Here is a 22,543-nt window from a genome sequence, read left to right on the forward strand (position 1 = left end):
TATTTTTTTTTACCTGAAGGCCCAGAATTCTGGTGATTTGGGTGAGAATTTCAAGTGTTTTCTGGACCAGGTATTTCCCCGGCTATTCCCCATCCACACATCATAACCAGTATCTGCTAGAAGGAAAGCCAAGCTGTTGTTGGGCAAGTTGCAAATCCAGTTACTGGCAGATGCGACTAAGCCATGTTGCAAATACACAACAGGTCTTGGATCTGCAAAACAGGCAACAAGAATTTCACATTAACTTTCTCAGTGTCTATAAGAGAAGTCTCTTTCCTGCCTTCCTGTAGTATATACACGAAAAGATGAAATTTGGTGCCAGGCAAACCCAGGTTCTAGTCCTTTCTGAACTACTTACTTGGGCAAGTTATTTACCTTCTCTATGTCTTATTTTTTTCTTTGTAAAATTTGGATTTTATATCATGTATTATATTATTCTGTAGGAGCTGGAGTCAGATAGTCCTGGTCAAAATCTATTCTACTATGTATTAACCTTTATGGTTAACTCAGTTCACTTATCTGTATAATGGGCAATAATAAAAGTTTATCTCATAGTGTAGTCACAAGAATTAAATTAGAACTAAAATACATAAGACTGTCCAGCACAATAAATATTTGCTCTATTATTATTTATATTAGTAATATTTTATTCCTTAAAGAGTATATGATAACAAAACTAACTTTTTCTCAAAATAATAACAAAAAAACATAAAAATGCCATTTGTTGAATGCCAGGCACTATGCTAGATTTTCCAAACACAGCTTAATTTAATTTGTACTCTCAGAAAGCAAAATTCAAGAATATAAGTGAAATGCTATACAATATAAAATTGTTAATTTGGTATAAAAGCCCTATTGATAATGTAGAATTGAAACAATTTGAGTAAGCAACAGAAAAGAAAAAGAAGGAAGTTGGGAAACTTCGAGAGGAGATAAGAGTGACCAGAGATCGGAATTATTTTGTCTTTTATAAATGGTTTGTGAAGGTCACTTTTGGTGCTGCACCAGTTTCCTTTGATTGGGTAGGCTAGAATGGACTCTCAGAGAGCCTTCAGCCATTTGGAAGCAAGGAACTATGCCCATTTATGCACCTTTTCAGAAAACAGAAAGAAGAGGTATTCCAAATTCTACTAAAGTTAAGTACCACCAAATAGCAGTTATAGTTTATAGCCCTCTCTGATCTGAGCCCTCAGGCAGCTTCTTCTTATAGAGGCAGCTTTCCATCTCATGCATTTTGGCAGCTACCTGGCAGAGATCATAAGATAAAAGTTTGTGGAAAGAAAGTCCTCATGAGTATTTATAAAGAAACTAGAGTAGCTAGGCCAGTGTGGCTCAGCAGTTGAATGTCAACCCAGGAACCAAGAGGTCACAGGTTCAATTCCTGGTCAGGGCACATGGCCAGGTTGTAGGATCAATCCTCAGTAGGGGGTGTGCAGGAGAACACTGATTGGTGTTTCTATCTTTCTATCCCTCTCCTTCTAAAAATCAATAAAAACATATTTTTTAAAAATAGAGTTATTTGTGGGAGTGGATGGTTCTATTAAGTCAACACCATTCCAATTCAGATTGTCTCTTTAAATAATTAACCCTTCTAATGTTAGGGAGTTTGTTATACAACACTCCAAAGAATAAATGGAGCTAAAAATCAGAAAAGAAAGTACAGTTCTTGCCAAATGGATCCCTTTTTTCTCTACAGATATTAACATCTATTGCAGCGAGCTAGAAATGGCTTTTGCATTAATGGCTTTTGACTAATAGGGTCAGATTTACTTAAGAACATAAAATTCCACTGAATTGGATGGAGGACTAATTACAACTGATATAATACCAGTTAGAAAAGCTATTGTACTAGTTGAAGCAATAGATAATAATGATGTGTTAACCTACACTTGAGGGATATTGAAGCTGAGAGAAGTTTGCGAATCAGAAAGAAATGTAGAAGGCAAAATGAATAGATCTTGGTGATTGGCTGTATATAGGAGGTAAGGGAGAAGAAAGTATCAAAATGACCTTTCAGTTTCTAGATTTAAGCTGGAAAGTAGTTATCTCTAGAGTAAGAAAAAGTTTTCCTTTCTTTTTGTGCTTTTTAGGAAGGAGGATAAAGTGAAGAAGAAAAGGCTAAATAAACAGTGTATTGGAAAATTCTGAAAAAATTCCTAAGGGTTATACAAATGAAAGAGAGTAGTAGAGGAGGAGGTGATGATTTTCCTCCTTTGATGGGAAGGCACTTGGCTCTGTTTAGAATAAAAACTGCTTTGCTGCTATCAGCACATTGAGGAATCTCTGCTTTAGGCATTATTTCTTTCACAATAAAATAAACCCTACCTGTTCTTGGACATCCTCTCCCGTGAGGAATCCTGTAAATTCCGAGGACATAGCCATCTTTTGTCACAACATCATAATTTTCATAAGGATAACCCCAGTACGAAATAACTTGGCTCTGAAAAGAGGAAAAACATCTAATCTAATAAAAGACAAAAAGGGTAATTAACCGTTCCTTCACTACGCTTCCCATTGGCTAATCAGGGCGATATGCAAATTAAGTGCCAACCAAGATGGTGGCCGGCAGCCACGCAGCTGAAGCGAGCAGGAGGTTTGCTTGCTCCAGTGAAGGAGGAAGCCAAGGTTCCCCACCTGCCGCTGCCCGGCTCTGAGCCCGAAAGCAACAATGTTTCAATTATAGAAGCTAAACAAACCCCAGATACCTACTTTCAGCTGGCCTCAGAGCTGGGAGTGCCAGTGATGGCAACAATGTTTCAATTATAGAAGGTAAATAAATCCCAGGAAAAAAAAAAAGAAAAAAAGGAGAGACTGGGAGCTTCAGTCCCGACCAGCCTGAAAACGGCCCTCAGCCCCTCACCCAGACTGGCCAGGCACCCAAGCGGGACCCCACCCTGATCCGGGACACCCTTCAAGGCAAACCAGCCGGCCCCCACCCATGCACCAGGCCTCTATCCTATATAGTAAAAGGGTAATATGCAAACTGACCCTAACAGCAGAAAGACTGGGAATGACAGGTCACTATGACACACACTGACCACCAGGGGACAGATGCTCAATTCAGGAGCTGCCCTCTAGTGGTCAGTGCGCTCCCACATGGGGAAGCTCTGCTCAGCCACAAGCCAGGCTGATGACTGCCAGCACAGCGTTGGTGGTAGGAGCCTCTCCTGCCTCCTCAGCAGCGCTAAGGATGTCCGACTGCAGCTTAGGTCTGCTCCCCGCTGGCAAGTGGACATCCCCAAGGGTTTCCAGGCTGCCAGAGGGATGTCTGACTCCCATCTTAGGCCCAATCCCCCAGGGAGCAGGCCTAAGCCAGCAGGTGGTCATCCCCCGAGGGGTCCCAGACTGCGAGAGGGCACAGGCCGGGCTGAGGGACACTCCCCTCCCCCCTCCCCCCCCCCCAGTGCACAAATTTTTGTGCACTGGGCCTCTAGTATATATATATATATTTATATATATTTATGTTGTGATTCTTGATTTTTATACCTGCATTGTAATATAGTACTTTCAGCCACAGCCTACTCTTCCCCAATGTATTGAGACAGAATAAAGCAGGAAAATCAGGATAATTTGAAGAGGGTTTTAAACTGGGGATGGATGCTTACAAAGCATGGGTGAGGCAAGATTGGGTGACTATACAACCTGGGTTCTCCTGGCCTGGTATTATTAATACACACTGGCTCATTCTCAAAATGTTTTGACAAGAAATTATGTGGACATCTAATGAGGGAAATCATAGGTGATAGTGTAGTACCTTGAGGCTAGTATCAAGTGAGCTGTTTCCTCCCTATTACCTTAAAGGAGATGAGAGGAAGTGGTTACCAGAATCAGAATGAGAAAGTCAGGTAGAGAGGGCCACATTGAGAGAAGCTGTGATCTCTAGCAGAGACAGCCTGCCTGAGGTGACCTCCAAGACAATAACTCATCTGATTGCACTCTCCTCCTTCCTTCTGATCTCCTGTTCAGGGTTTCCATTGTATGAACTGATCTAAAAACTAAAGTTCAAGGGAGCTTATTGACCTAGTTCTTCTTACAGGTCAGCCTCTTAGAGAAAACAATGTAAGAAAATAAGAGTGGCTCTAGAGGGGTAAACAAAAGATATACCGACTACAACAGTACAAAGAAGAGAACTATTGTTGATTGCGTAGAAGAGGTTTATATCCCCTGTTTTATTAATCTCAATATATAGCCTTTCAGATAGAATTACAGTAGCACCTTGGTTCTCAAACTTAATTTGTTCTAGAAGGTTGTTTGAGAAGCAATTTGTTCGAAACAGAATAATTTTCCCCCCATTAGAAATGTAAATTGAATTAATCAGTTCCAGATGCCCAAATGGTTCCCTGTTTTATCCTTTCTTATATACAGTGCATGTCTAATGTACTGTATAATCTATAAATAAACACTTCTTCTCTTAACTTTATTGAACAAGCCCCTACTAGCCTTAAAGGAATCACTTTGAGCGCTCGGTCCAGGCCAGTGGTGTCTTTCAGAACAGCTTGCAGCATCTTTGCTTGTTCATATATCACTGCCTCCGAAATGTTGTCACTAGCTAACTGCTTCTCTCTCGTTTATGCAGATCAACAACATTGCCTGTGATCATTGCTTCTTTCACACCCTTAGCAACATTAGCACTCTTGATTGCCTCTTTATGTTTTAAAACTGTACTAATCTATTTCAACAGCAACAAAAGTATTCTCTCCTTTGTTGCCTGAGAGGTGCTTTTTGTCATACTGAGGTATCAGTGTGAAAGGGTTGTCAGGTTGACAATCAAAGTTTGATTGGACAACCGAGATATTTTTTCTGTGAACAACTTGGTCAAAAACCGAAATTGTTCAAGATGAGAGACTTTTGAGAAACAAGGTTTGACTATATATCCTTCTTTGGAGTTGAGAAAACTAATTTTCCAGAAGATTAACAATCTGTCGGAGATTGTACAACTAGGAAAAGATAAAGACAACAATTAAAGCCAACGTAAGTTTAGCACCAAAGCAAGCCCTTAACACAAAATTAGGTATTAACCCATGCCAGGCACTCAAGAGGTATGTATACATATGGGGCCACATGAAGCAGTGGTTATAAGCTCAGACTCTAGACTCGAGACTAACAATATGGCCCTGAATTCCAATGTTTCCTCTCACTGGCTATGAAACTTTGGGGAAGTTACTTAACCTTTCTGGGTCTCATTTTCCTCAACTATAAAATAAAGATAATAATAGTAACTCTTCACAGATTTGTTGTGAGGATCATACACAAAGAATCTAGAACAGTGCCTGGCACAAAGTAAGTGCTATATAGTATTCGTTATTCTTATTATCATTATAGAATAATTAAGAGCCAAAAAGCATTTAGACCAGGACAAGAAGATGTGTGTGAATATGGAAGGAAAGGAAAATTTGGATTAAGGACATACACTGAGTGGCCAGATTATTATGACCACCCCATCAGTACTTCATTGACACTTCCAAAAATACTGAATATTGAAAACTTCCTAAGCAAATACTCTCAAGGTTTTATTATTATTATTTGCATAATTAATTCACTTCATTATACTGATGGGGTGGTCATAATAATCTGGCCACTCAGTATATATTATAGACTGTGGGCTCAGCAATATGATAGAAGATTGGGGGTACCTGCCAGATACATTGTAAAGAGCAAAAAGATGAGACACTAATTTTAAAACTTTGGTAGTTCCATCCTTAAAGTTCTAATATAAAGTGGTGTGGGCAAGTACATCAATAGTGTATAATTGTATACAGAAATATAGAGTATTCCATTAGAATAAAGCCTATAGTAGACATTGGTCATTTGTCTCCCCCCCCCCGCCCCCCCAGCACTATTCCGCTCTATCACTCTATTTTATTCCATTCCACCTCCAGTATGAATTTCTCCATGTTAAGGTATTTTTGGTTTAAAACAACCAAAACCAATTCTGGCTTACTAAACTAAAAGAGTACACCGACATAGCTCACAAATCTCAGAAATTGCTCTAGAATAAAACTCAGGACGAACTCAAGGATACTCTATAGAGATCACCAGTATGGGCTGATGAACATGTTCTCCAGTAAGGCACCATCAGATGGTGGCTCAACTACCAGGAGAAGGAATATTACTCCCCAACTTGAATCAGATCTTTCAACCCTTAGATTAGATAGCCATGTCAAGGAACAGGGGAGGAGGCACAGATTTAGTCAATTTAGAATTGTTGAAAACTAGAGAAGCACATCAGTTATAACTAAAATGATAACTTCATAATTAATTCTTTATCTTAATTTTTTTTCCTTAATGAGTGACTTACAATATTCATATGAGCTTCAGGATTTGTGATGCTTCCTTTCTTGTGACAACCATATAGAGGTCCAAGAAGAAGTATCCAGCATGCTGCTGCTAGAAGCTGCCACATTTGGGGTCTGCCTGGGAATGGAAATGTCAATATTTTTGTTATCAGAAAAAATTCTAAAAGTGAAATTTGGTGTAACCTACAACTCTACTGTGGGAGGGAGTAGAAACATAGTTCTAGTTGTGCTTAAACAAGTACTATACTTAATTATTCAAGATTTATACCATGAAGAATCTAAAATGGTAACTTTTTCAGAAAGAAAGCTAGAAGGAGGAAGAAAGGAAGAAACCAACATCAATTAAGCATCCAACAGGTAATTGGACAGAAGAAGGAAATGTATAATTTGCAGAAAAAGAATATAACAGCCAATATATTAATCAAAGCAGATTTAGTGGCTCTAGTTAGCAGATAAAGTAGTATTTTTCTTCTGATGGTGGGAGTGAGCATTGGCACAGACGTCATGGGAAGAAATTTATGAACATGTCTTGCAAATAATGGTGCAGCAGAGGAGACGTAGGTGGTTAGCACTGTGTGCTGTGTTTGTCTAGTCCCAAGAGATAGCACAGAGTGTGCTAGTCATGACAGGTTAAGTTTTGCAGCTATGGCAAAGGGCCCATTCAGCTGCCTTAGTTTCGTTCTTCTGTGTAATGGGTCTGGCGAGGGTGACACGCCCAGTCAAGAGGAGTCTGTGTGTTCCACTTTGTAGGAGTGGCAGGTCCTACCGAAACAGCCTTTCTTCAGGCACTTCTCACCAGGGCTGTGTTTGCCTGTGCTTTCCAGGGGTGTGTTTATCTAAGCCTTACATTATTAACCGTAATTGCTGGGTAAGTCGGCCTGACTCAGGTATCTCTTGTTAATGATACTCCAACAGTCCTCTAATTTATTTGACCTGTTTCTATGATGGCTCCCTGATGAATGAGTTCACATTAACATTCTGCTGATTCAAACTAACGCACATGAGGATGTTAGACTAAGAAGAGAGCAGACATTATAAATTCCAGGTGACTCTCAGTTTTTAAAGAAGAAGACCCTTAGCCCAGACTAAATCATATACAATCTATATAGATTTTGTTGACTTATCACTCTAAATCCACATTTCCCACTGCTTTCCTATAAAGCATGACTCCCATAAGATGTTATTGTAAAAAGGAGCTTTAGGTCATGTGGAAACTTGGAATAGATAGATGGGTAAATGTTAAACTGTATGTGGTGCATATATATGACTTGCTTGGAGAGTCATAGAAAAATATATATACATAGCAATGCTACATACATGACTTGTTTAGACAGCCTTACCTTACAACAGCATAATTAAGGCTGAGAATAATCCTACAGTCAAGAAGCTGTTTAACTTTGTTTAAAACTATTTTTTCACAGCCTTATTTCTTCTTAGAATTTTATTGTTTGAATAACACCAATTAAACATATAACATCCTGATTTTCTAAGGAATACACTTGGGAAAACTGCTCTGATATTTATTTATTTTTCTATTTACTATACCAAAAAAAGAAAACCAGTGAAATGAAGGGGAGGCTAAAATTACACAAGTACCCAAAAATTGGAACCTCATCTTTTAAGTTTTCTGAAGATGGGCGCCCTCCATGACTATGGTGAGAGCTGCTCCAGACTTAACTGAATTGGTTGTGACCACTTGTAAAATTCTCCTCCATTGCTCAAAATTCTCCCTTCTCTATGGTTATGTTCTGTATTTCCCTCTAGCAACTGCAGCCAGGGGGATATATCAGAATTTCAAGAGAATATTGGTACATTTTCTGTTTCACATAGGTATAAATATTTTACATCAAATGCATATAGATTATATAGGCAACCCTCATAAGGAAAACATTTCCACCTACAGATACATTAATGATGAAATAAATTTCTCAACCAAAGAATATCAGAAATAATAGAGAACTTCATTTCACTCTTCTCATTGCCCCATTATAGTTATTGTCAGACTTATCAGGCAGACATTTAACCAAGGCTTATGTTGATGCTTGGACAGCATTCTCAATGAATCCACACCTCCATTCTTAACTGTGTTACAAAAATAGAGATGAGAATTAGCCAGAATATATAAGTGCAATGAGCTCACAGTATTTCTAAGCAAGCTTTGGTTCTGGAAACACATAAAGGCCAGTTTCTAGGTATCACTCTCTGATGAATCTCAGTCTGTTCAATGGCAAAGCAAGTGATTAGTTCCTGAATGCTCTGCAAAAAGTTTGAGGTGAACGTCAGGCTCTGTCCTTTAGAGAACGAGGCAGCCATGAGAATACACTGCTGAGACCTTGGACTACAGGGAGCAAAACTGGCCATCAGCCATCTCCTAGGCTCTACCATCCATCACTGTGTCCCACTGAAGATGAATATCGTAGACACTCCGTAAGTGTTGACTAGCACTGTTATTATTATTATTAGTTGAGTGACTTTGCTAGTCAGTTCCACCTCCCTGAAACTTAGTTTTCTTATCTGTATCATGGGGATAATAACACCTGCTAGAGTTAGCTTGAGATGATAAGTAGGATGACAAATAATGTCTAAAAAAACATCTAACAATGCTTGGCACTCAATAAATGGTTGCTGTTGATATAACATACCTTCTATTATGAAGTGATTGTTTCAGATGTATGGCTTGGCTGTCAAATGAGTCCATAAATTTCTTAAAGAACCACATTTTACACTCTGCCTGTATTTATAACTTTCATGTCTCTCATGCATCTCTCTAGCTTGCTGATGCTAGATATGGTACAATTATTTGAGCTGAATTGTAATTAAATGACAGATTGGTTTATACCAACATCTTTTCTCAAAAAGAAACATATGTCAAGCAGTTAAGAATTTCTGTTTGCTTAAACCCTCTACCAAGTATTCTCATTTTATGCTTTATAAAGTATATAAATATTGTGTATAATCTTTAATTTATAATTTTTACACCATGTATTGAGCATCTATATGCTTAATCAATACACCAATTATTATTTTTTCCATAAGTAGAAAATGTCAGTTTAGGATTTGAACAAGATTTATTTTACTCCATGTTCTTTTCACTGATTCTTGTTTCCTCATATAAAATTATTCTTTACTGAAATTTTCTCGAAGTATGAATAGACTTTAAAAAGTTTGGACACAGTATAACTCAGGAAAGGATCAAAACAGATGAGCAATTTTGGTTAAACAGATTTGAGTATGAAATTATTATCAGTGACAAAACTGAAAATGGGAGTGAGCTTAGAAATGTGAAACCATCCTGTGTATGCAGGTTGCTTGACAACCAAACAAATGACACAACATGGAGCTGGTATGAACATACACATTAAAATGTAAATAAAATGTGTGCCATTCTCACAGTCAGAGGGAGATGTGATGATTGGGAAACAAATTATACATATATATGAAAGCCACATACAATATTAGTTAGAGGCATGCAATCATCTTTCCTGTTATCAATAATGGCATACTTTTTCTTGTTTCATGTTTTATTGACAAATGAGCCCAGAGGATGAGAAAAGAAATGTAGGAAGACAGAATGAGTGGGAAGAGAAAGAACAATCATATCATAAATTTATACACACACAAAATTCTAGACCTTAGTAGTTTCATAATGAATATCCTATTTAACATTTAAGAAAATAATTATTAAAGTTAAGAAAAAATAACCTCAGAAATAGAAAAGGAAGGCATTCTTCTGAACTAAACTTATTAAAATGACCTAAAGTAGCCAAAACAAATTTGCAAAAGAAAACAAAGTTTGATGATTTACACTACCTGCTTTAAAGGCTTACTATAAAGCTATAGTAATAAAGACTGACCCTATTTGGCAGTGTTATGAAGATAAATACATAGTGTAATGTAATACAATAACTAGTCCACAAATAGATACATACACAAATGGTCGATTGATTTTGGGCAAAGTTTCCAAGGTAATTCAATGGAAAATAATCATATTTTCAAAAATGGTGCTAGCACTATATTAAAGAAAATCATTCTCAACCCCTAATTTACACTATTCACAAAAGTAAAAAGTAAATCATTTGTCTCAACCTAAAAACTAAAGCTATAAAAGTTTGAAAGAAAACACAGAAAATCTGTATGACTTTGGAATAGGCAAAGATATCTTAGGACACAAAAAAACATAAAGGAAAAAAATAACAAGTTAGACTTTATCAAAATTAAAAAAACTTGTACTGTTGAAAAGACACCATTAAGAAACTTAAAAGTAAAGCCATAGACTTAAAATAAAATCTTTTTAAAACAAGTACCTGACAAAGAAATTTTATCCAGAATATATAAAAATCTCTTACCGTTTAATAAAAAGGTAAATGACCAATAATAAAATTGGGAAAAACTGTGTACAAAAGAAAATATATATATATATATATATATATATATATATATATATATATATATGACTAATAATTACATGAAAATGCACTCCATAAGGAAATGCAAATTACAATGAGATAGATCTTCAAATCCACTATAACAGCCACAATTTGAAAGACAAATTGTTGGCAAGGAAGTTGAACAACTAGGGCTCTCATGTGTTGTTGGTGGAGGTGTAAAATGGTAAATAATAGATAAACAATTAGCATCTTATAGAGCAGTGGTTCTCAACTTTCCTAATGCCGCTACCCTTTAATACAGTTCCTCATGTTGTGGTGACCCCCAATTCCATTGTTACAAATTGAACATAATTAAAGCATAGTGATTAATCACAAAAACAATATGTAATTATATATGTGTTTTCTGATGGTCTTAGGCGACCCCTGTGAAAGGGTTGTTTGACTCCCAAAGGGGTCGCGACCCACACGTTGAGAACCGCTGTTATAGAGTCTTATAGGGTCAAGTATACAATACACCATGAACACATGATTCATATTCACCCAGGTATTTGCCAAGAGAAATGAAAACATGTATACAAAAAGATTTGTAAACAAATTTATAATAGGCTCCCATTATTATTGGTCAAATGTTCGTCAATAATGGATTAGATGAAAAGATAGTGGTGTATCCATCCAACGAAATACTACTCAGCAATAAAAAGGAAACAAACTACTAACACACACACCACATGGATAAACCTCAAAAACATTCTGAGCAAGACATCAGACACAAAGGAGTATATATAGTACAATTATATTTATATGAAGTGTGAGGAAAAAATCAATACTAGGATGGTTAATAAAAATCAGATTAAGGGTGAGCTAGACCAGGGATGGGGGTCGGTACAAAGACACATGAAGGTACTTTCTAGGGTGATAAAATGTTTAATATCCAGATCGGTTTTATGATTGTTACATGTGTTATTTATTTTTTAAATTTTTTTACCTATACACTTATGATGGGTATTTATATTACAATAGCAAAGTTATAACCTCAATAAAGTTATCTATAATAATAAAAGCGTAATATGCTAATTAGACCAGGCAGCCAAATGACCTTCTGGATGTCATTCTGGATGTCCTTTCGGATGAAGCTGAGACAGCAGGGGCTGAGGCAGAGGTGGTTAGGGGCAATCAGGCATGCAGGCAAAGTGGTTAGGGGAGATCAGGCAGACAGGTGAGCAGTTAGGGGCGATCAGGCAGGCAGGTAGAGGTGTTAGGAGCCAGCAGTCCCGGATTGCAAGAGGGATGTCCGACTGCCGGTCAGACATCTCCCGAGGGGTCCCAGATTGTGAGAGGGTGCAGGCCAGGCTAAGGGACCCCGCCCACCCCCCCACCCCCGCCCCATGCAAAAATGTCGTGCACTGGGCCTCTAGTTTAAAATAAGAGCCCTAGCCAGTTTGGATCAGTGGATAGAGTGTTGGCCTGCAGACTGAAGGGTTCTGGGTTCAATTCTGGTCAAGGGCAAGTACCTGGGTTGCAGGCTTGATCCCTTGACATACGAAAATTGATGTATCTCTCTCACATCAATGTTTCTCTCTCTCTCTCTCTCTCTCTCTCTCTCTCTCTCTTCCACTCTCTCTAAAAATCAATGGAAAACTATCCTAGGGTGAGGATTAACAAAAAAATAAAATAAAATAAAAAGAAGAAACAATCACAGTGGTATAATATCCTTACCATGTTATTTCCATGGTAATTTCAGAATCTCTGGGGTAATTGCTAAAAAAAACTAGAATCTTCAACTCAATCTATGAGATTCTGATTATAAGGTAAAGAAAAAGACTCAAGAAGTGCATTTGTTAACCAGCACCTACCCCCAGGTGACTTTTATATAGATGGTAGAGCATGCCTTGTATCATTTCATTTCTTTTGATGACTATCAGCATGACTATATTTTATGGAATTTTCAGTAATTTAATACAGACCCTGGCTGGGTTCCTCTGTTGGTCAGAGCACTGTCCCAAAACACCAAGGTTGCAGGTTCCATTCCCAGTCAGGACATACAAAATCAACCAATGAATGCATAAATAAGTGGAACAACAGATCTCTCCCTCTCCCTCCTTCTTTTCCTCTCTCACTCTCAAATCAATCAATAAAAAATTTAAAAAAAAGAATGTAAAAGTAACAGGATGATTATCTTATTCAAAAGAAGTTAACTATCTTTCCAGCCTCTTCATTCTTAGTCCTCTGGTTAAAAAAAAGTAGGGGGGGGGGCATTAAACTTTACTCAGGAGAAACAGAAATTACTGACCACGGCAATGGAACACTTCCAAGGTTTTCTCTCTGTTTCAAACTCTTCCTCCCTTTTTCTCTTCTTCCCCTTCTCTTTTTCCTTCTCTCTATTTCTCTTTCTTCCTCCCTTCTTTTCTCCTTCCCTCCGTAGCAGAAAGAATCAATCAGCATTTTGGTTTTAAAGGGCTTCTAAGCAGGACTATTCTGAGGTCGGTAAACAGAAGAGTGAGAGGAAACAGCAGAGATGAGTCAGTTTTAGATGCCCACAGAGGCTGCAATTAGGCCGAACAGGTGCTGTGTTAATGAGAAGAGGAAAACAAACTTTGGCTCAAATGACTCACAGTGTAGAGTCGGGAATAATAAAAACACACTGTCTGGAATCATCAGAATGAGGCTACTGTTATTCTAATAAGAATATCTGAGGAAGTGGCGCTGTATTTACAGTAAACGCATTCTCGGTTCACCATTTATAGGAATTCAGGGTATGGTTTTGCTAAATAAGTGTAAGGATAAGTAGGTAGATGAAACTCACTTGCTTTATTGCCACACATTTATAGCTGTTGTTATGGCTGGTTGTAACTCTTTTTAGTTGAAAATATTATTAAAATGTATTATACATTTCTTATAAATCACAAAAATACGATTTTAAGTGAGAGAGATCAGGGTCATAATTGCATTCAACAGCAGTTTTTCTGAGCGGGACCCCTGCAGTCGTTCTGGGGCCCCTCAGAGCTATTGAGTGCTCTTTTATCTGACAAATTGTTCTTCATGTCCTGGTTGGATAATGTATGATAATGTATTCTATGATTATTAGAATAATAAGGAAATTAATCAAATTAGTAAATAAAGCTGATTGGTTTTGAAATTGGAGAATATATTTGACAAAGCTCAATACCTCTTCCTAACAAAAAAATTCTCAGCAAAGTAGAGATGCATAGAAGATTCCTCAATCAGTTGAAATATTTGTAACAAGTGATGCAGAAAAGTATCAGGATACTAATATGATAAAGCAATAGTTTGCCTATGCTAACAAAAAAATGCTGAGAAAACATAATTTTTAAATGAGTTAAATAGTATAAAAACAAAAATAAAAAATAAATTGAACAAAAAAACAGTAAGATCTTCAACGAAACTATCTTGAAAAATAATAAAGGTGGAAGAAATACATTACATGGTTTTAAGATTTACTTCAAAGCTACTATAATTAAAACAATGTGGTATTGATAAAAAGATTTTAAAAGATCCATGAAAAGAATAGAATACAGACATAGACCAAATTATATGTAAATTAATAACTCATAGGCTTCAATGCAGTTCAATGAGAAAAGGAAAATATTTTTAACAATTATTTCTGGTGGAACAATTTTTAAAAACAAAACAAAAGAAAACCTTGATCTATATCTCAAATCATACCCAAATATATACTTGCCGTGTGTATTGCGATTCTAAACATAAAAACTAAACTATAAAGCTCTTAGAAGAAAACAGAAGATAATATGTTTAAAATTTGGGATAGAAAATTAACTATAAAAGAAAAAATATTATAAACAAGACCTTATTGAAATAAAAAATTTCTGGTTACAAAAAAACAATAAAATAAAAAGGCAATTCACAAAGTGAAAATATTTCAAAAACTACTTGATAAAGTACTCATATCTAGGACATAATAATAATAAGTACTAATATAATAAAATAAGAAATAATGACACAATTAAATTTAAAAATGGGCAAAATACTTGGACAGACACTTTTACAAAAGAGGATATATGAAGGGTCAATAAACACATGAAAAGATACTCAATATTGTTAGTCATCAGAAAAATGAAAGTTAAAACCCTCATGAGCGACTACTCCATACCCAGTAATTAAAAAGACCAGGACCACGAGAAGGTGAAGAGGATGAGGCGCAGTTGGATTCTATGCATCGCTGATGGGAATTATAATATTATGATTGTAAGAAACGTCATCAGTTTCTTAAAACCCTGTGAGACTGCAATTTTATTTGTAGGTAGTTAAATAAAGAAAAGAAAACATAGGTCTATAGAAACAGTTGTTTGCAAGGTTGTTCATTGAAACTACAGAATAGCAAATTATCAGAATTAACTCAAATGCTCATCAGTAGTGGAAGAAATACACAGTTATGCTATAGTTATTCAGTGGAACTCACCAACACATGAACAACGTATTTAAATCTCACAACATTATGCTGAGCAAGAGAAGCCAGACACAAAAGAATGCTTACTCTAGAATTCTATTTCTATGAAGATCAAAAACAGGTAAAACAAATTTATTGTAATAGAAATTACAATCGTGTTTGCTTGGTGGTGGGGTTGACTGAAAAGGTACAAGAAGACACTTCAAGGGTCATGGCAGTACTGTCTATCTTGACTATGGTGATTGTCAAGACCCAACGAACAGTACACTTAAGATTTGTGGATTTTACTGAATATAAGTATAACTTAATATAAAGAATCTGAAAGCTATATAGCAAAGCAGATGTTCTCAATGATTACTATGAGTGCTGACATAAATTAGTACACCTAATTGGTAAACAGTATTGCTATATTAATTAGGAGTTATTAAGAGCATTCATATCTTATGGCCCATTCAATAAATTTCCATTCAATAAATTTATACTAAGAGGATACATTCTGAATTTGAAGGTAAATTACTTTTATGGTTGTTATTTGCAATAAATAAAAATTTAAAACAAATTTTCAATTATAAAGGGATGTATATTAAGCTATAATATGTTAGTTATATACATTAGGTAAGTAATTGAATATTGTGGACTAAGCCATTAAAATTTTTATGAAAACATCATAATAACATGAAGACATACTTATAATATTATGTTAAATTGGGGGGGGGATGTTGTTGGGAGGAAGAATTGTATACATCAGCAGTCTTGATACTACCAGTGATGGCGAACCTTTTGAGTTCAGCGTGTCAGCATTTTGAAAAACCCTAACTTAACTCTGGTGCCGTGTCACATATAGAAATTTTTTGATATTTGCAACCATAGTAAAACAAAGATTTATATTTTTGATATTTATTTTATATATTTAAATGCCATTTAACAAAGAAAAATCAACCAAAAAAATGAGTTCGGTGTCACCTCTGACACGCGTGTCATAGGTTCGCCATCACTGTACTAGGCTATGCAATGACTTTCCAAAGATATATACAAGTATATAAAGTTTTTTATTTTTTTGTTTTGTTTTTTTTTTAAAAAAAATCTATTTTTATTGATTTCAGCGAGGAAGGGAGAGGGAAAGAGAGATAGAAACATCAATGATGAGAGAGATTCATTGATTGCCTGCCCCCTGCCCACCCCCACTGGGATCCAGCCCACAACTCAGGCATATGCCCTGACTGGGAATTGAACCTAGACCTCCTAGTTCATAGGTCAATGCTCAACCACTGAACCATGTTGGCCGGGAGGTATATAGAATTTTAAAATAAAATTCTAGGACTTTGACTCCCATATATAATCTTTCATAAAATTGATATGACCTGAGAATGTGCAGCTTTAAGCAGGTTCTCCTTTTCTAACTTGACAAAAGAAGCGAAGCCTCTCTTCTCTCCTGAATCTATGGTCATTGTCCTGGGCTGCTGTAAGGAAGTCTGAGGCCCCTAACAAAGGATCACTTGACAATATTGACATTGGTATTGAAAAGACCATTGTTAATAAAGTAATCATCTTTTTCAAGGGCAATTAACCTATTCAAATCAGTTAGCTTCTCATTCTTTGCTTTCAAAAAATTGAAAAAGGATCTACTTGAGTTGTTAGGAGATAAATCATTAAAAATAATTTTTTGTGGATGCATCACTTATGTGACTTGTGACACAGAACTTCAGAAAGAGTTTGAAGAATTGAATGATATGTAAACATGGCTTTTCAGCAGCATCTGTTCAATAAATGGGAAAACACTGATGCTGAACTTACATTCACCTATCAATAAATAATAATTATCACTTGTCACTGGGTATGAATTAAAATGAAAAGGTCCATTCATGTCATTAAAAGATTCATTGCTAAAAGTTTGACTTTAAAGCCTAATAATTATTCATTAAACTTTTAATATATTTATGATCTTTTGACCAATATAATAATAAAAATTACAATGGAAAAGCATTACAAATTTAAAAGAAAATGCAACCTTTGGTTATAAAAAATGAAAGCAAAATATCAATGCATATTCACTTTTTAGTTGCAAAGAAGAATCACTTCATCAATAAAAGACTTTAAGTATAGTTATAGATTTCCTTCGGATATATGTTTATGGAAATATGTAGCACCTCTAGAAAAAAAGTGGAATGGGAACTTGGATTCAAAAAAAACACACAAGAAAATAAATTTCAATTTATTAAATAAAAGATTTTTTCCCCCAATGGATATTAGTTATCAAGTCTCTTCTATTGGATATAGTTTCTTAAATGTGTAACAATTTTATTTAAACTGTCAATATTTGCAATGTCCCTTAAAGTTCATACTTTGCAACTATTTAAAATTATGACAAAAAAATTTATATGTCAGAATAAATATTTCTAAGTATGTATGGAGTTTTGCAAAATTTGTTTGGGGCTATAGAAGCCAAAACCATTTTTAAGCAGCTCACGAATATAATTACAATTTTATTTTTAAAATATTTAAACAAATAAACAAACCAAAATATTATGATCTTCAAAAAGAGTGGAAAGATTACTCCAAAATAATAATGGTTATATTTGAATACTGGGAATAAAAATTTTTCCTCTTCTAATTTATTTATTGGTTATATATATTTTTCTCAATTATTTTATTAGTATGAATTAGTCTTATAATAAAAATATACTTAAGACATTTAGAAATAATAAGGTATACATTTAAACTCAGTGACCTTTGAGTAAAGACCTTAGGAGGTCTTATGGGACAAAGTCCACAAGTTTTAGTATTTCCACCTGTACTAGCCATTTACTTCTGCGGTTGCCTGGAGTTTGGGGTTATTAAGGGATTTTTGTCAGTGATACAAATGACTGGGTTTGCCAAAAGGCTGTTGTCTGTCAATGAAAACATTTTGACATCTGCCACACTTTCTCTTTTTACCTGACGTGTTCAATCTAAAACAGATTGGAAAGTTTGCAAAATTTAGATTCTGTTGTGTCTTTACTTGAGCTTTCTCCTTCACAAAGTTATGATATTCTTACTCTGACCAAAGAACAGTCACTCACCAGGTTACACAAGCATTAGTGAGGTTAATCAGAATCTAGATCTAAATTGTTTCACTGCTCTCTGAATTCCTCCACCCAGAGTGAAAGACGAAATGAATCAGGAAGAGTAAGACTACTAACAAGTGAATGAAAGAAAATCATTGCACAATAGGATATCCAGGCAGGCAAATTTCAGATCTGAGGATTCAGCGCATTGTGTCAAAGGAAGAGCACTGGCCAGCTTTGATAGGATCTACAAATAGGACTGAGAGGCCAATAGCAGCTGTGCTTCAAGCCCAGAGTCAGCAGAGGAGAAGAGTTTGAGGATGAATGAGGAATAACATGCTCAAGGGAGAAAAAAAATATATACCAAACACCTAGAGGGCACACTATTTTCATGGCTCTTCTCCAATACTGAGGATGAAGCACTTGAACTCTGAAAAACTGTTGCTTCAAAGTTTAAAAAATAAAATAGGTAACAAGGGAGGTGCTATGGAGGAAATAATTTTTTCTTCATTTTTTTAATGAAGTAAAGGAGACCACAATGGGCTGATGAAGGAACATTAAAGCAAGTTGTATTAGAGTAAAATGACTCTTTTAACACCATATTCTCATCCACCAATTTAGTTCTACACTCATATTTTCAGTCTCAAGTGCTAAGTGTGCTAAGTGTGATTGTATATTTGAACTGATTTCTTTTTTTAAAGTCTGGTAACAACTTCTTTCTTATATCTTACAAATGAAAAATAAAGGATAAGTATATTATAAAAAAACAAACAAAAACAACAACCATTTGGCTTTGATATGTAGAATTAAAGGACAATCATTTCATCTCTCATTTCTAGGGGGCATTTTAGTCCATCTGTTGGCTCATCCCCAGCCTTCAGTGCAGGTCTGCAATTCCGAGAGTTCATGGAACATGATACTCTTAAATAACATTCATATGAATATGAACTACCTTTTCACTTCTCACCCAGTAAACTTTCATTATAAAGCAATAGAAAATGAAAATGGTGTGTCCTTCACAAGCTATTAGAAGAGTGTTGGTAATTCCCATAAGCAGAAATGTAACTTAGTGCAGTGATTCCTGCCAACCATTTGGTCCCACGTTTCCCTGCAGGTGACCCTGCTGGCAAGAAAGAACACACATGCTCAAGGCCACTGAAACACTGTGACTCGGTTTCTGCAAAAAGATCAAAAGTCATTACCTGAATCCTCCGGGGATCTGTCTTCAAGTCTTGGGAGCTTCAGGTGATTCCAGCTCCTTCCAGAGGCAGCTGTCACTGAAGCATGCTCTGTTCTCAACAGTCCAAAAGATGTTGCAACCAGAAATTTCTCAACTGAAGCAGATTAATTATGACTTCAAATACAACAGATGCCGCCCAGGCAACCTTGTTAGGTGAGTTCTTAACCAGTGATGAAAAAAGGGTTGCAATGAACTAAAATCCCTGCACCTGCCAATCCAGTCCCGGAGTTTTGTGCCTCAGGGGTTAGATGAATTGGAAGCTTCTCGGCAGACTATAGACTCTCAGTTCAGAAAATAGTTTTCACCCAAAGATGGATGCAATAACCCAGTCATAGGAGCATCTCTATAAAAGGTCTATAATCGCCCTGCATCATCATCCAACTATAATACCCAACATGCTGTTTATTTCCAATTAATGCTTTGACTTCCCTAAATTTCCTCTACCTTATTCAGTAAACTGGGTATTTGAACTGGCAGGAAATGCAGAAAATGTATCCAGTTCTTTCAACTGAAGCCTAGAATGACTGTGTCTCATTCAAGATCTCCTGGTAGCTAAAGGCAAAAAACAGGCATTTTTCTTCTCCTAACCAGTCTCTATCCTACCACACAAGCAGCTCCTACGTCCGTTCTGGGTGGAGGTTTGATGTTAGATAACCTGTAAGGAATTTTAGACCTGCATAGATTTCAATTTATTGTTTTCATAATTATGAGGCTACAGATTTAATTTGGGTGAAATACACCACCCAAAGAATGAAACTGGACTCCTATCTTTATATCACAAAAATTAACTCGAAGTAGGTTAAAGACTTAAATGTAAGACCTGAAATCATAACCCCCCCTAAAAAAAAAAAAAAAAAACAAAGGAAAAAAAAACTACTTGCCATAGGTCTTGATAATGAGTTTTTTGATATGATACCTAATGCACAAGCAACAAAACTAAAGGCAGGTAAGTGTGACCACGTTAAACTAAAAAGCTTCTGCACAGCAAAAGAAATAAAGTGAAGAGACAACTTAAAGAATGAGAAAAATATTGAATATCACATATTTAATAAAGGGTTAATATCCAAAATATACAAATAATTCATATAACTCAATAGCAAAAATCCAAATAATCCAATTTAAATATGGGCAAAAAAACTGAACAGACATTTTTCCAAAGAAGGTATACAAATGGCCAACAAATACATGAAATGATGATCAACATCACTAGTCATTAGAGAAATGAAAATCAAAACCACAAGATATCACCTCAGTCCTGCTGGAATGGCTATCATCAAAACGACAAGAGATAACCAATGCTGGTGAGGTGTGGAGAAAATTAACCTTTGTCCACTGTGGGTGGGATTATAAATTGGTACAGCCACTGTAAGGATCCTCAAAACATTAAGTAGAACTACTATATGATCTAGCAATTCCACTTCTGGGAATATAGCTAAAGGAAATGAAAATATTAATTTAAAGAGATATCTGTATCCCTGTTCATAGCAGCATTATTTATAATAGGCAAGACATGGAAATAACCTAAATGTTCATCCACAGATGAATGCATAAAGAAACTGTGGTATAAATATATATAATACATTATTATTAAGCCATAAAAACACTGCCATTTGAGACAAGATGGATAGATCTTGGGGGCCTATGCTAAGTGAAATAAGTCAGACAAAGACAAGCACTCTAGGATCTCACTTATTTATGGAATCTAAGAGGAGGAAAAAAAACCCTCTGAAAAAGAGATCAGATTAGTGGTTGCCAGAGAGGCATGGGAAGGAAGAGGGGAATTTGGAGGAAGGTGATCAAAGGTACAAACGCCCAGTTGTAAGGTAAGTACTAGGATGCCAACTTATTGTGGCAATCATTTCATAATATATGTAAGCCAAACCTTCATGCTGTATACCTGAAACTCATAGTGATGTATGCCAATTATATCTCAATGAAACTGGGAAAAAATTGGAGAAATTTATCTCATCCATTACTTATTACAGTGTTGGCTTCCTCCCTTCTCTCTCCTTTTGTTTCCCATTAATATATTCTATCTGCTCATTTGTTTATCTTCCTTTTATTTCATTCAGCTTAAATACTTAAAAGTACAGACATTTAGGTTTTCTGAAACAAATTCTTAGTGTGATTTCTGATTGAAAATTCTTTTCCATTAAGGGAAAACATAGACTATATATATATATATATATATATATATATATATATATATATATAATATATGTATATATATTATATATATATATGTTATATATATTATATATGTATTATATATATTTTTAAATATATTTTTATTGATTTCAGAGAGGAAGGGAGAGGGAGAAGGAGAGAGAGAGTTAGAAACATCAATGATGAGAAAGAATCATTGATTGGCTGCCTTCTGCATTCTCCCTACTAGGCATCGAACTCACAACCCAGGTATGTGCCCGTGCCTGGAATCGAACCTGGGACCCTTCAGTCTGCAGGCTGATGCTCTATCCACAGAGCCAAACCAGCTAGGGCAATAAAAGATTTTTTTTTTTTTTTTTTTTTTTTTTTTAGAAAAACAGAAAAAGCATTAACACACATACTCAAAGTTAATTCTTTGCGTAAAACTCAAAGTGTACAACTTAGAAAAATAGTACTACAGAAGGATGACTTAAACAACAAAAACATTTTAAAAGCCTTTATTTAGTACTTTTAGAGATTTGTAATGCACATTATCTTTATAGACAATTCTGGATGAAATGGAAATTTTTTTTTTTTTTTTTTTTTTTTTTGTTAAATCAAAGTGACCGATAACTCTAGGAACAATAGAGGACCTGAATATATCTTAGAAGAGATTTAAAAGGCAGTTAAAGTTATCATCATGACGAGAACCAAGATGGCGGCATAGGTTAACACCGGAGTTTGCTGCTTTGAACAACTACTTCAAAAGTGAAACCAAAAAACGGAAGGGACATCACCCAGAACCACAGGAACGCTGGCTGAGTGGAAGTCCTACAACTGGGAGGAAAGAGAAACACATACGGACACTCAGAGGAGGCGCAGTGCTGTAGTCAAATTCTGAGGTGCGGAGTGCGCGGAGCGGGCTGGCGGCGGAGGGCGCGGTTGGCATTTTCAATCCGGAGGGAGTCGCAGACTCTGAGCTCCAGATCCGGGCGAGTCTTTAG

At 35.9% G+C, this 22,543-nt stretch overlaps 1 protein-coding gene across 7 annotated transcripts in view; it reads right to left on the reverse strand.

Annotated features, from left to right (window-relative positions):
- Window positions 1–19,509, reverse strand: part of LIPK (lipase family member K) — a 44,890-nt gene extending 25,381 nt beyond the window's left edge. For 6 of the 7 annotated variants that reach the window (XM_036336694.1, XM_036336693.1, XM_036336692.1 and 3 more), the window contains exons 1-4: window positions 19,357–19,509; window positions 6,299–6,414; window positions 2,326–2,464; window positions 14–212 (exon numbers count right to left, since the gene is read on the reverse strand). In XM_036336694.1, coding sequence (XP_036192587.1) covers window positions 14–212; window positions 2,326–2,464; window positions 6,299–6,403 — 443 coding nt within the window. In that variant the 5' untranslated portion in view covers window positions 6,404–6,414; window positions 19,357–19,509. The remainder of the gene's footprint in view (window positions 1–13; window positions 213–2,325; window positions 2,465–6,298; window positions 6,415–19,356) is intronic. The other variant, XM_036336698.1, reaches the window with a different exon arrangement.
- Between the last annotated feature and the right edge of the window lie 3,034 nt (window positions 19,510–22,543).

This window comes from Myotis myotis, unplaced genomic scaffold (genome assembly GCF_014108235.1).
Source record: "Myotis myotis isolate mMyoMyo1 unplaced genomic scaffold, mMyoMyo1.p scaffold_m19_p_15, whole genome shotgun sequence".
NCBI lineage: Eukaryota > Metazoa > Chordata > Mammalia > Chiroptera > Vespertilionidae > Myotis > Myotis myotis.